The sequence below is a fragment of the Notolepis coatsorum genome (genome assembly GCF_963971535.1).
Source record: "Notolepis coatsorum genome assembly, chromosome: 10".
In the NCBI taxonomy this organism is placed as follows: Eukaryota; Metazoa; Chordata; class Actinopteri; order Aulopiformes; family Paralepididae; genus Notolepis; species Notolepis coatsorum.
The window spans coordinates 89,536,033-89,547,748 of NC_140174.1; the positions used below are offsets into that span (position 1 = coordinate 89,536,033).

The 11,716-nt window shown below is 41.2% G+C and overlaps 1 protein-coding gene across 2 annotated transcripts; it reads left to right on the forward strand.

The window, feature by feature from the left end:
• Window positions 1-263: 263 nt before the first annotated feature.
• On the forward strand, window positions 264-11,373 carry kmt5ab (lysine methyltransferase 5Ab). Of its 2 annotated transcripts, none has more exons than XM_084322535.1 (8): window positions 264-399; window positions 652-755; window positions 2,610-2,757; window positions 3,403-3,637; window positions 3,730-3,838; window positions 6,316-6,375; window positions 7,613-7,803; window positions 9,210-11,373. In XM_084322535.1, exons 1-8 carry the CDS (start codon window positions 390-392, stop codon window positions 9,418-9,420), a joined length of 1,068 nt encoding a protein of 355 aa, XP_084178661.1. In that variant the 5' UTR covers window positions 264-389; the 3' UTR covers window positions 9,421-11,373. The 2 variants fall into 2 exon arrangements, with proteins under 2 accessions (XP_084178661.1, XP_084178662.1); XM_084322536.1 differs by having other exon boundaries at window positions 3,751-3,838; window positions 9,210-11,372.
• Window positions 11,374-11,716: the final 343 nt, after the last annotated feature.

Genomic DNA, 11,716 nt, shown 5'->3' on the forward strand with positions numbered 1-11,716 from the left:
CATGAAAGTCACCGTTGGCCTAGTCCACATTGTTTATTGAACAAAAATACAACATGCAAGTTGGCCTTTAACGAGTGGTTGTAGCCATAGAGTAGCCACAAGGTTATATCTATGGTGCTCCCTCCCTCCCGTGCGCTTGAAATACCGGAAGTGTTGTGGTGGTCTATGGTGGCTCGACCAATTAGAGACGCAATAGATTTTTTTTAAATCCAATGCCCCCTCCACGCACGCACCCTCGCGCTCATCTGCACACACAGTCTAGTGGTGGTGGTTTGGTTAGTTTGTCGCCGAAGAAGTAATATTATTTATTAAAAACACCAAAAGCTTGGGGAAGCAGAAAGAAAGCAGCGCTCAGCAGACCCATTCGGCGTTTCTTTGGGGGAATTGACATGGCAAAAGGTACAAAGTATGGTCATTCAAATACAATGCAAGCAACGTGTATGTTATTATCGGTCCTAATGTAACGTTATACGCAAACACTAGCCTCTGTTCTGTTTCAGATAACTGTTAGCTATATATCACGTTGCCACGTTAATGTTTAACTAACGTTGGGTAACTAGAACACTAACTGTTGTCTAGCTAACTAACTACTGTCTTTGGTTAAAATGACACTGCTAACATTATTAACCTTATATTTCCATGTTTGTCAAGGGAAGAGAACGGCGCTGACGACCTGCAATAAACCAGAGGACACTCGCCAACACAAAACCGGCACAAAGAAGGGGACGAAAGAAAATAAACCCGAAATGAATGGGGTGTGTGGTCTATGAAAAACCTATTTGACGTTTAACGCCGTCAAGCAGCCAAGCTATCATGCAGCTAGTAGTAGTTGGCTATCCCACGGAGTTTACAATGTGGTGCCTGTTTACAAACAACAAAGACACAGTCAGTGATCCAAACGTATACAATTGGCACCCCCCCCCCCCCCCCCGTCATCAAAAATATAAATTGATATGGGGCCAGGTTTTAATTCCGTAGTTGATTAACGAAACTGTTAATGCAAGGACTAACACTAGACAGTTAATTTCATTTCTTCAGATCAAATGTCCAAGAATGTGTGTGAATTGAATATGCCCCACATTTATATGGTCTCAAATCACGGACCAGGGTTTTAAATGTGCTGTAGTGTTTTTATTAAACTACATGTTAAAATAATAGCTCTATACTCAACGACACAGCCATCACTGATATAGATTTGTTTGGTCAGTAACATAAGTCTCGACACTTATACAAGGGATACCAATTTTTTTTCCCCCACTTTACTGCAGAGGGACTGGGAGACCCATGTTACTGACTAAACACTATCGGTGATGGCTGTTGGAATGTAGAGCTATTTAACACCATTCTAAGAATAAATACCACATACAGGCTTTCTACCTAGACATCTATGCTGGCTAAGTTCAGGTTTTTACAGGAATAAATGGTGTAACATTGGGAGTGTTGATACACTAGGCTGTTTTTGTGCAGTGTCGAATGTAAACACTCCCTGCGACTGCCAGCGGGAGCCACCGTGTCAAATCTATTCAAATGTTTCCTGGCACCAACAATGCTGAGGTGATTCCGCAGTCGTCCACAAAAATGGCACCAACCTAGTACAGTAGATGGCTACTATGTGGTAACGTCCACCACGATGGTCTCATACTGACTCTTGCCACCTAACCTGCACGGACTACAACGTATGATGTATATCATGCCAGTTGGGGTACCTTGTGTATACTTCACATGTGTATACGTTTTACTTTACTTTGCCTGAATTTCCCCATGGGGATCAATAAAGGAATTTATTGGGCGGGTAAGTGGCGCAGTGGGCAAGGCGCTTGCCACTAATGCAGGAGATGCTGGGTTCGAGCCCAGCTCTCTGCATTGCTAACAGCTTGGCTGGTCGTTCATACTAACGCAATTGGCAGTGTTAGGGGTGGGAAGCTGGTGGGTGGGGATTGGACGCTGTGGACAGCGACTCCTACAGGTCGGTTGGTGCGCCTGCGCAGCAGAATCGGGAAGCAACGGGGGAGGCGTGACCCTCCCACGCTGAGAGATCGCGCTGTGCAGGTGAAAAAATGCGACTGCTGCCTCCTCGTGTACCGGAGGGGACACATTGTGCAAGGCTTCGTCCACATTGTAGCCGGTCTGTGGGAGGCATGGCCTAACAGCGTTCGAGACAGGGGAGGGTAGAATTGGACAATACGAAATTGGGATGGGAGAAAAAATAGAAAATGGGAGAAAAAGTAAAAAAAAAAAAATGAATTATCTGGAACAGGTGGACAGCCGGTCCCAGTTCAAAAGCAGCAAATTGTGTGGTCATTTGGCTGGCATACGATCTTGTCATTGAAGTAAATTTTGGTCCAAGATGGAAAGTTCACGTGTTACCAATGGAGTAGACAAACTTACTAGCTCTAGTAAAAACATTTCTCTTCATTTGGCAAATTTCTTGTCTACTCTGATGATAAGGAACCTCCATCTCATGGAGCTATTTAACCTTTTCAGTTGTACTTGTACCTGCTTTTTGCATCAACATTGTATTTATTTAATGCTGTTTTAATCATTGTACATAATCCATGTAAATGGAAAACAGCAGGGTACTGTAACTAATGATTGTACTCCTGTTGCAGGATAATCCATGTAAAGGTCAGTCAACAATTAAGAGCCTATGGAGTCCGAGCAAACCTAGATCCCCTCTGAGTGACAATTCAAGTGTGCTCGTCCAGGAAGGGAATGTCTCGGATCAATCGCATGCTGACTCATCACAGCGGAAGAAAGGTATGCATCACATCACTTATTAAAACCAAACTGATTAATCCATGAGCTGATTCCTTGTTTTCTGATTGACATTTTCTTCTGTAATTAAAGTGTTTTTTCGTAGCACACATCGCCACGTAGTCACATATGAACACAGGCATGCATTTTTGGGGCGGGGGTCGCTGATAAAATGTCTCTGCCCTTGACCCCCCCCCCCCCCCCCCCCCAAAGGTTGCAGTGTAGTGCCGCACCCGGGGACCAATCCAAGTGCTCCTGTCCGTATTCACCGCGTATTTAACGCAACAGCGCTAGCGATCTGTTCTGCATGTTTTCCCATTGGGTTTATCTCTTTTTGGCGGGGAAACCCTTGCGAGCATGGGGAGAATGTGCAAACTCCACACAGAAAGGCCCGGGAGATACCCCACCTGGGTACCTGGCAATCACTACACCACCGCGCAGCACTGTTGCACGTTACTTTTTAACATTTATGTTCTCGGACAGTCAGCAGATCCAACTTAGAAAAGGCTTCAGCTTGTGAATGGTAGCAGTGTTCACTGACCCATCATCATATGACACAACCTAATTATTTAAGGAATGTTATTCTTCTCTCGAGGCTGAGTCCCATTATGTGCTCCCCCCCCCCCCCCCCCCCCCTTCTCATTTTAGAGCGACCGCGCGAAACGACCTGTGATATCCATGCTACCAAAGAAACAACCTGTGATATCCACGCTACCAAAGAAGAGCCTTCAGGAAGGACCTCTCTGGTTCCTGCATCCAGCGAGCCAATCGCCGAGCGGCTTCACGAAGAAGATGTTTCGTACACAGATCCCAGGCCTGCACTCGACAGTGTCTCAGCGCCGAAGGCAGAGAGTGGAACTGGCCGCAAAGCTGCAGTGAAAAAGTGTGTACAGAAAGCCAACATGTCATTTGTGTTTATAAAGATGTCAGTCTCTTTGATGTCCAGTTAGTCTACCATCTTTTTTTCCCCTCCAGTTATTTCCCCTCTTTTTCCAGAACGGAGAATAAAGCTTCCCAAAACAGAAAGGTCACAGACTATTATCCCATTAGACGGAGCTCCAGAAAGACCAAGGCAGAGTTGAAGGTTGGTATGCAAAGTAACTTTGTATGGTTAAAGTCCCCATGAGACGGTTTGCAGAATGATATTTGATTCCACATATTTATGCGTTTCCTGTCAAAACATTAAGCTAGGGAGAGACTTGTCGTGGATATTGATTGGCATTTATAGCAGCCGTCCCATTAGCTAGCTAGCTAGCTAGATTAGTAACGTTAGCTAACATTGAACATTTGTTCAATTTAATTAAAGAGGCAGACTGCTAGCTCGGTTACAATAAAAATAAGTATACGCCCCCGTGTGCTGGATGACTCATAATTATTTTCCGTTCATCAGGAAATTACAAATCTATTTTGATTTCATGGGCCTTTAACATTAGCCTAGATGACTGTTTATGTTTTTGTTAATATTTATTCCTTAAATTTTTTCCCCCCAGTATTATAAACTAATAATATGCATTAGAGGCGTAATTAGTTAACACTTTAACACTTTAATCGCCATGGGTTAAATTCATAATTTACCATCCCTCGCCAGCTCTATTTGTCTATGGAGAAGTTCCCCTTCTTTGCAGGGCTATAACTTTTTAAATTCTATTGCTAAATTGCCATTATTATGGCCCATTCAATGTCCTATATGTATTGTTCAGGGTGTAGCAACGTTAAACTTTTTCATTCACATATTCATACTAAAATATGGTCTAAAGTATAAGTATGTTTTTATCGTTTTCTGCAGCTTTCTTCAGAACGTGATTTATAGCCCCAAATGCATTATATTGATGATCAAATACAGTTTGGTAGGAATCTGTGCGAGATAAAAAATTTCAACTGCACGTACTTCTAGAAGTTTCTACGCATCATCTGATGATGACCGGATGGGCGGGGGATCGTTTATAATTCCGTGGGCAGCGTTGGATGATTCATCCAGAGTGGGTCATATGTTCATCAGATCAGTTAGTATAGAAAACGTTAGAAAATAACGCTGAATCTTACCGTGGCTTCCTCGCGCCGCTGGCAGATGAGCGTGGAACAGATTTTTTTCTATTATGGGATGTAGAAATGCCTGATCCATTTCCAGGTTGTATAATAGTATATACGTCCAAATAACGTTGTTTATTGAGTTAGGGCGAGCGATCTATTATCCAGTGTTTCAAGATGGAGTCGCGGGAGCTATAGCGAGTGGCCGGACCACATATGGATGAGCACTACCGGTTCAAAGGTTAATGTCCGGTTGGCGATCTGCCGATCGGCCACCAGATGGCGCTCTTGAACCGCTAGAGAGTTGAGAGGAGATCAGCAGTGTGTCTCAGGGCTCCGGAAAGGAAATATGATTTCGATGACAGATTTTTTAAATATTGACATCAAAGACGATTTACGGCGTCTTCGGCAGAATGAGCATGGCTCGGAATGACGTGAAAACTCTTCCGCGGCGATCATGGTGTTAATCGCCGGAAACGCCGAAACTCGTCATTCCCCGCCATGCTCATTCTGCCGAAGACGCCGTAACACGTCTTTGATATCAATATTTCAAAAATCTGTGATCGAAATCATATTTCTCCCCCGGGGACCTGAGATATACTGCTGAGCTCCACTCAACTCTCTAACGGTTCAAGAGCGCCATCTGGTGGCCGATCGGCAGATCGCCCAACAGGAAGTCATGTGGATGAAGTGGTGCTCATCCATATTTTGTCCGGGCACTCGCTATCATTAGCAGGACTCCATCTTGACACAATGGATGTCGATCGGTTGCAAATAACTCGACAAACAACATGATTTGGACGTATATACTATTATACAACCTGGAAATGGATCGGGTATTTATACATCCCATAATAGGAATATCTCTGCTCCACGTCCCAACGGCGCGAGGAAGATACGGTAAGATCCAGCGTTATTTTCCAACGTGTTCTTTACTAACTGCTCTGATGATCATATCACCCACACTAGATGAATGATATAACGTTGCCCACGGAATTATAAACGACCCCCCGCCCATCCGGTCAACATCAGATCATACGTAGTAACTCCTAGAAGCACATCCAGTTGAAATTTTTTATCTCGCACAGATTCCTACCAAACTGTGATCATCAATATAATGCATTTAGGGCTATAAATCAAGTTCTGGAGAAAGCTGCAGAAAACGATAAAAACACTTATACTTTAGACCGTATTTTAGTATGAATATGTGAATGAAAAAGTATAACGTTGCTACACCCTGAACAATAGATATAGGACATTGAATGAGCCATAATAATGTCAATTTAGCAATACAATTTAAAAAGTTATAGCCCTGCAAAGAAGGGGAACTTCTCCATAGACAAATAGAGATGGCGAGGGATGGTAAATTATGAATTTAACCATGGCGATCAAAGTGTTAAATTATTATACTTTTTTTTCTTCTTTTTTTTCTTATATTACATATTGATGTTTGAGTTTCTGCTTTCATTATACATTAGATCATCATGGAAAGGTGCTGCTGGCTGAAATTATGTTTTGTTTCACCTTCAACAGAATCAAGAACACAAATATATTGATGACCTGATAAAGAAGGGAGTTGAAAAAGGACTGCAGGCAAGTTGTGTTTTTAATGGTTACCAAGAGTTTTGCCACATTTCCTTTGCCTGGGGTGGGGGTTGAAATGTGCACAAGCCAAGTAGCCTACCATCCTTATCCAAGTGAAGTGAACTTCCCACCACAGTTGGAACAGCCGAAACCCGCCCAATTTTCCACTATCAACTAAAACGCACTACAATATTTGAAATGCTACTAGGGAATCTACCATGCCTATAGTACCTACTATGCTAATATGTCTTAGGACTGTAGCAAGTTCAACACTTGTTTGACGAACAATCTTACTGACTCTTAGCTGTCAGAGTTGTACCCCTCCTGCTGACTTGTTGTACAAAACTTGTAAGTCGCTTTGGATAAAAGCATCAGCTAAATGTAAATGAATTACAGGTAGGCTATGATTGGTTGTCATCTACCATCTCTTTCTGCTGCTTTCCTCTCTTCTCCTTTTAAGTCCTGCATGAGCAAAATAACACCTTATTACATGGCGTTTTAACATTCGCGAAAATGCAAATAGCGCTCGGTTGCCCATAGCAGCGGTCAGTTATTTTTCGATAACTGACTGCTGTCAGGGGCAACCGAGCAATAATGACCGCTGTTCGCAGCCGGAGCAATCAAGCATTTAGATCGCAGTCATGAAAGCTGCTCAGCATATGCACAGCTGCACTCATCAGTGCAAGCTGCCGGCGATGACAGCGCGGAGCCACAGAACAGAACAATTGTGTCTGCATTTGATCTCGTCTTGTCGATGGTGTAAAATGAATTAGGTATATTGTTAGTAAATTAGCCATGTAATAAGCTAAGCTAAGCTTCACTGCGTTTAGAACACCTCGGCGAGGCGCCTCTGTATTCTAAACTCTGTGTCGGTCAATTATTTTGCGACAATGACCTCGTAGCTATACATTATCCCTTACATAGTGGGTCCTCCTATCATGACAGTTTTGGGAACCCCTGTTCAGTTAAAAAAAAGAGTAATGGTATTTATGAAACTGCTGCTCAGTTCAGGTGTCCACAGAAAAACATTCTAATTGTGTAATTCTAATCTTGCCATCTTCTCTAGGAAATTTTACCCCACAATCTTTTTTACTCTAGCAGTGTGTGGATGCCCTTTTTCCAACAACTTAAAACCTTGTTTTAAAATGATCATTGCAATTCACGCAAAACAAGGGTATTTATAAAAATTAAATAAAATCAGTGGTCACTCATCTGAAACTAACTGAACTTTTGTATGTCTTAACAGGTAAAACGTATAGAAGGAAAGGGAAGAGGGGTGTTTGCTGTTAATGACTTCAAAAGGGGAGAGTTTGTGGTGGAGTATCATGGAAACTTGATGTTCTTGGCTGAGGCTAAGGAGAAGGAGGCTCTGTATGCCCAGGACCCTGGAGCTGGCTGTTACATGTACTACTTCCAGTACCACGGCAAGACATACTGGTGAGTCCAACGCCTTTACTTGTAAATGGAAGAGAATGTATTTTTATAGTCAAGATCGCAATAGAAACTCTGAAATTCTGTCTGAAGTCCAGGAATTTACTATAGATATTAGAGCATACTCTTTGTGTAATGTGTTTGTTACTTGCCCATCTCGCTTATTGTACACTTATTATTTATATTATACTTATTTATAATGTGGATGTGGATGCTATGAAACTGTAGAGAAAGTCCTCTATTCTGCTCTCACTCAGTTAATTAAAACTGCAGTAGAACTTCAAAAGAAGAAATGTTATTTCTTTAGCAAACTAAATCACAGACGTGGGTTAGAAAACCCTCGACACCAATACATTAAATGCAGTGACATCGCTCGTACAAGCTCTTCTGGTCAGACACACATCAGTGCCATCAAATTAATTTATAGATCATAAAATGAGTAAACTAGTCAAATAAAAGAAAACGAGACAAAACATGCCCAAAATAACCTAGCTTGAAAAAATAAGTTTTTTTTTGTTGCCATTTCCTCTCATCCTCCTTGTTTTAAAACGGAGTAGTTGGTTACCTCTCATGGCCACAATGTGTCAATCTTTCATATTGTAAGCTCGCTCAAAATGGTTCATAGCCCCCTACTCTGACTTTCAGCTGTAAACTCCTACTATACAGGTGACTGGACTCTACTGGTACCTTCACTACCTTGTCACCAACTTGTGAAATTCAACTGGTGTGGCAAAGTGTCCCACCCAGCTGGTCATGCAGTTCTGTGTTTTTATAGGTGCACTATTTATAAAAGTTTGGGAATGCCCATGGTTTTTGGTATATCGGAAGGCTATTAACAAATGTAGAGATGTCCCAGAGTAATCCATTATTAAAGTGAAAGACTGGAATTCTAAAAAGCTAAACAACGTTTTTAAACTGGAAAATAAGGTTTTTGTGGGGGGTTTTAACAAGTGAATGCAAAATTTACAGTGAATGTGTAATTTTAGAGTACGTGTTTTTACAGTGGATCTGTAAATGTGTTTTACAGTGTGAATGTGTAAAAAAATTTGTTTTTACAGTGTGTAAATATGTGTTTTTTTTTTTTATAGTGAATGTGTATTTTTAGTGAATGAAAATATGTTTTTACAGTGGATGTGTAAATGTGTTTTAGTGAATGAAAATGTGTTTTTACAGTGTGGATGTGTAAATGTGTGTTTTTTTTTTATAGTGAATGTGTATTTTTAGTGAATGAAAATATGTTTTTACAGTGTGGATGTGTAAATGTGTTTTAGTGAATGAAAATGTGTTTTTACAGTGTGGATGTGTAAATGTGTTTTTAGTGAAATGAAAATGTGTTTTTACAGTGTGGATGTGTTTTTAGTGAAATGTAAATACCGGTATTTTTAGTGAAATGTAAATATGTGTTTTTACAGTGTGGACGCCACAAGGGAGAGCCGGCGCCTTGGAAGGCTAATAAACCACAGTAAGAACGGAAACCTCCAGACGAGGCTCCATGGCATCGACGGAACACCTCATCTCATACTGGTGGCTGCTCGGGACATTGACGCAGAAGAAGAGCTTCTTTACGACTACGGTGACCGCAGCAAATCCTCTATTTCAGCTCACCCCTGGCTCAAATACTGAACTCTTTTGGATATTCTACCAAAATGCAGCGCTAGTGGTTTTCTTTGAATTTTATTTAGAGAAGGAAGGAAGGATGTAGATTAGAGCAGTCTTCAGAAAAATTGGCAAAGTGCCCACTTTTTTTTTTAAAGAAGCATAAATATTGCTGATTTTAGAAGTATTAAAGCAATCTGCTTCTATTCCTATGAATTATATTTAGCAGCTATTGTTTTTATGATGCTTTTATATATATATTTTTTACTTTTGATAAATGTCAAATCTCCAGGCTAAGGAGTTTCCCGTTTTTGTAATTCTGTTAAGGGGCACTTCACTAAAAACACAATGCTGATTTTAGTTTTGTACATAATCTCACACACAACCAAAAACTAACACTAACACACACATTCATTTAGTTTTGACAGTTATTGAGAGTAAATTAATTTGAATATGGCCACCAGTGATGTCACCGGGGACATTGAATCTATGTGTTAATTACAGTTCAATTAAATGTTAAGGCAGCAGTCTCTATAAGACAAGGTATTGCTATTTTGTCACCTACATCATTTCATGGTGCTGTAATTGAACACAATACAAGGATTTAATGTCCTTGATGACATCAGTGGTGGCCATATTCAAAGTAATTTACTCTCAATTACTGTCGAAACTAAATTAATGTGTGCATAGTTTTTGGTTGTGTGAGATTATGTGCAAAATAAATCAGTTTTTTGGTGAAGTGCCCCTTAACAAAATTGCCACCTGCCTTTAGGCACCTCTTCCGACACATCGAAAGACATTCCAAACAAGAATGTTATGTTACAGTACTAGACGATGTTAAATTTAAGTGGAAGGAAAAAAAATTGTAATACTGATCTCTCCCAGGCATTTCAAGGGCAGTGTCATTTTAGGCGGCCGGGTAGCGCAGCAGACTAAGCGTCTGTCTACCACCGCAGAGACACTGGTATCGAATCCGGCTGTCAGCGGTGCCTCCGGCTTGGCCGGTCGTCATACTGACACAATTGGCAGTGTCAGCGGGTGGGAAGCCGGTGGGTGGTATCCTGGTCGTTGTAAACAGCGACTCCTACAGGTCGGTCAGGGTGCCTGCACAGCGAGGGAAGGAACTGGTGAAGGTAGTGTGATCCTCCCACACGTTACACTTCACCAATTAGAGTCCGTGCTGGCAGGTGAAAAGAGGCTGCTGGCTGTCTCCTATGATCGGAGGAAGCATGTGATAGACTTCAGGGCTCCCTAGACCGGCAAGTAGGGGGCAAATGCGCGCAATGACCGGGAAGGGGAGGGGGGAATTGGCATAACGACTAAATTGGGATGGGAGAAAAATATATATACAGAAAAATAGGAGGAGAAAAAGTGGATAAAAAAAAGGGCAGTGTCATTTTCATTTATGGTAATTGGCTGATGGAGATTTGCAGTGTAATTTTCATTTATGGTAATTGACTTGTGTGAATGTGGATAATTGCAGAGTTTATCAGAAATTTTATATACCAATATCATAAGTTATGGCCACTCAATTTCAGTATCGTCGATGATTAGCAGTACTGTACATTGAAGAATAAATCAATTCAATCATTCAAACTGTTGTATGGTAAATGTTTGGGGTGTGATTGGAGTCCCTCCTGCAGCGATCACGCCAAGTGGTGTGATCAGCAGGACAAAGCGTTGGTATGAGAAGCAAGCATCGGAAATACAGTATGGACTGCAGTATTCTGTTGTGAATTGTTTAAAATGTTTGTTTGCCTGGTGTGGATTAAAACCTGTTTCTGGACCAGAACACAGCCAGAACTTTGACCACAGGTCTCAGTAAGTATTTACTAATTACAGTATTTACAGTAAGTAACTACTGGCAAGTATTTCATATGCTATATGAAAAAATCTTAACTTATACTCACGGTTTGCCACACTGCCCCTGGTGGCAGTTCACAGGCATGGCACTTTGACTGTGCTGCACCCCTCTCTAAAGCTAGATATTAGAGAACCCTCAAATTTGTGATGCTCCCTGAATGTAAAACATGGCTGCTATAAGACAACGAATGGGGCACTAACTTTGTGGACTCAAAAACTGAGCTACCACCAAAGGAAGTTTTCTGGTTCAGACCTGTTGGCAATAATAGAATATTAACGTCATTTCGATGTGCACTTTTTTTTGTATTTTTAACAGTTAAACAAAAGGAAGAGAAAATACATAACCATATTGTGTAGGAGAAGTTTAGAAGCCTAGAGGCTTCTAAAGAGAACTTTACAAAAATAGTACATATTTAAAAAATACCAGTTTCAAAAGATGTGTAAATAATAATAATAAACT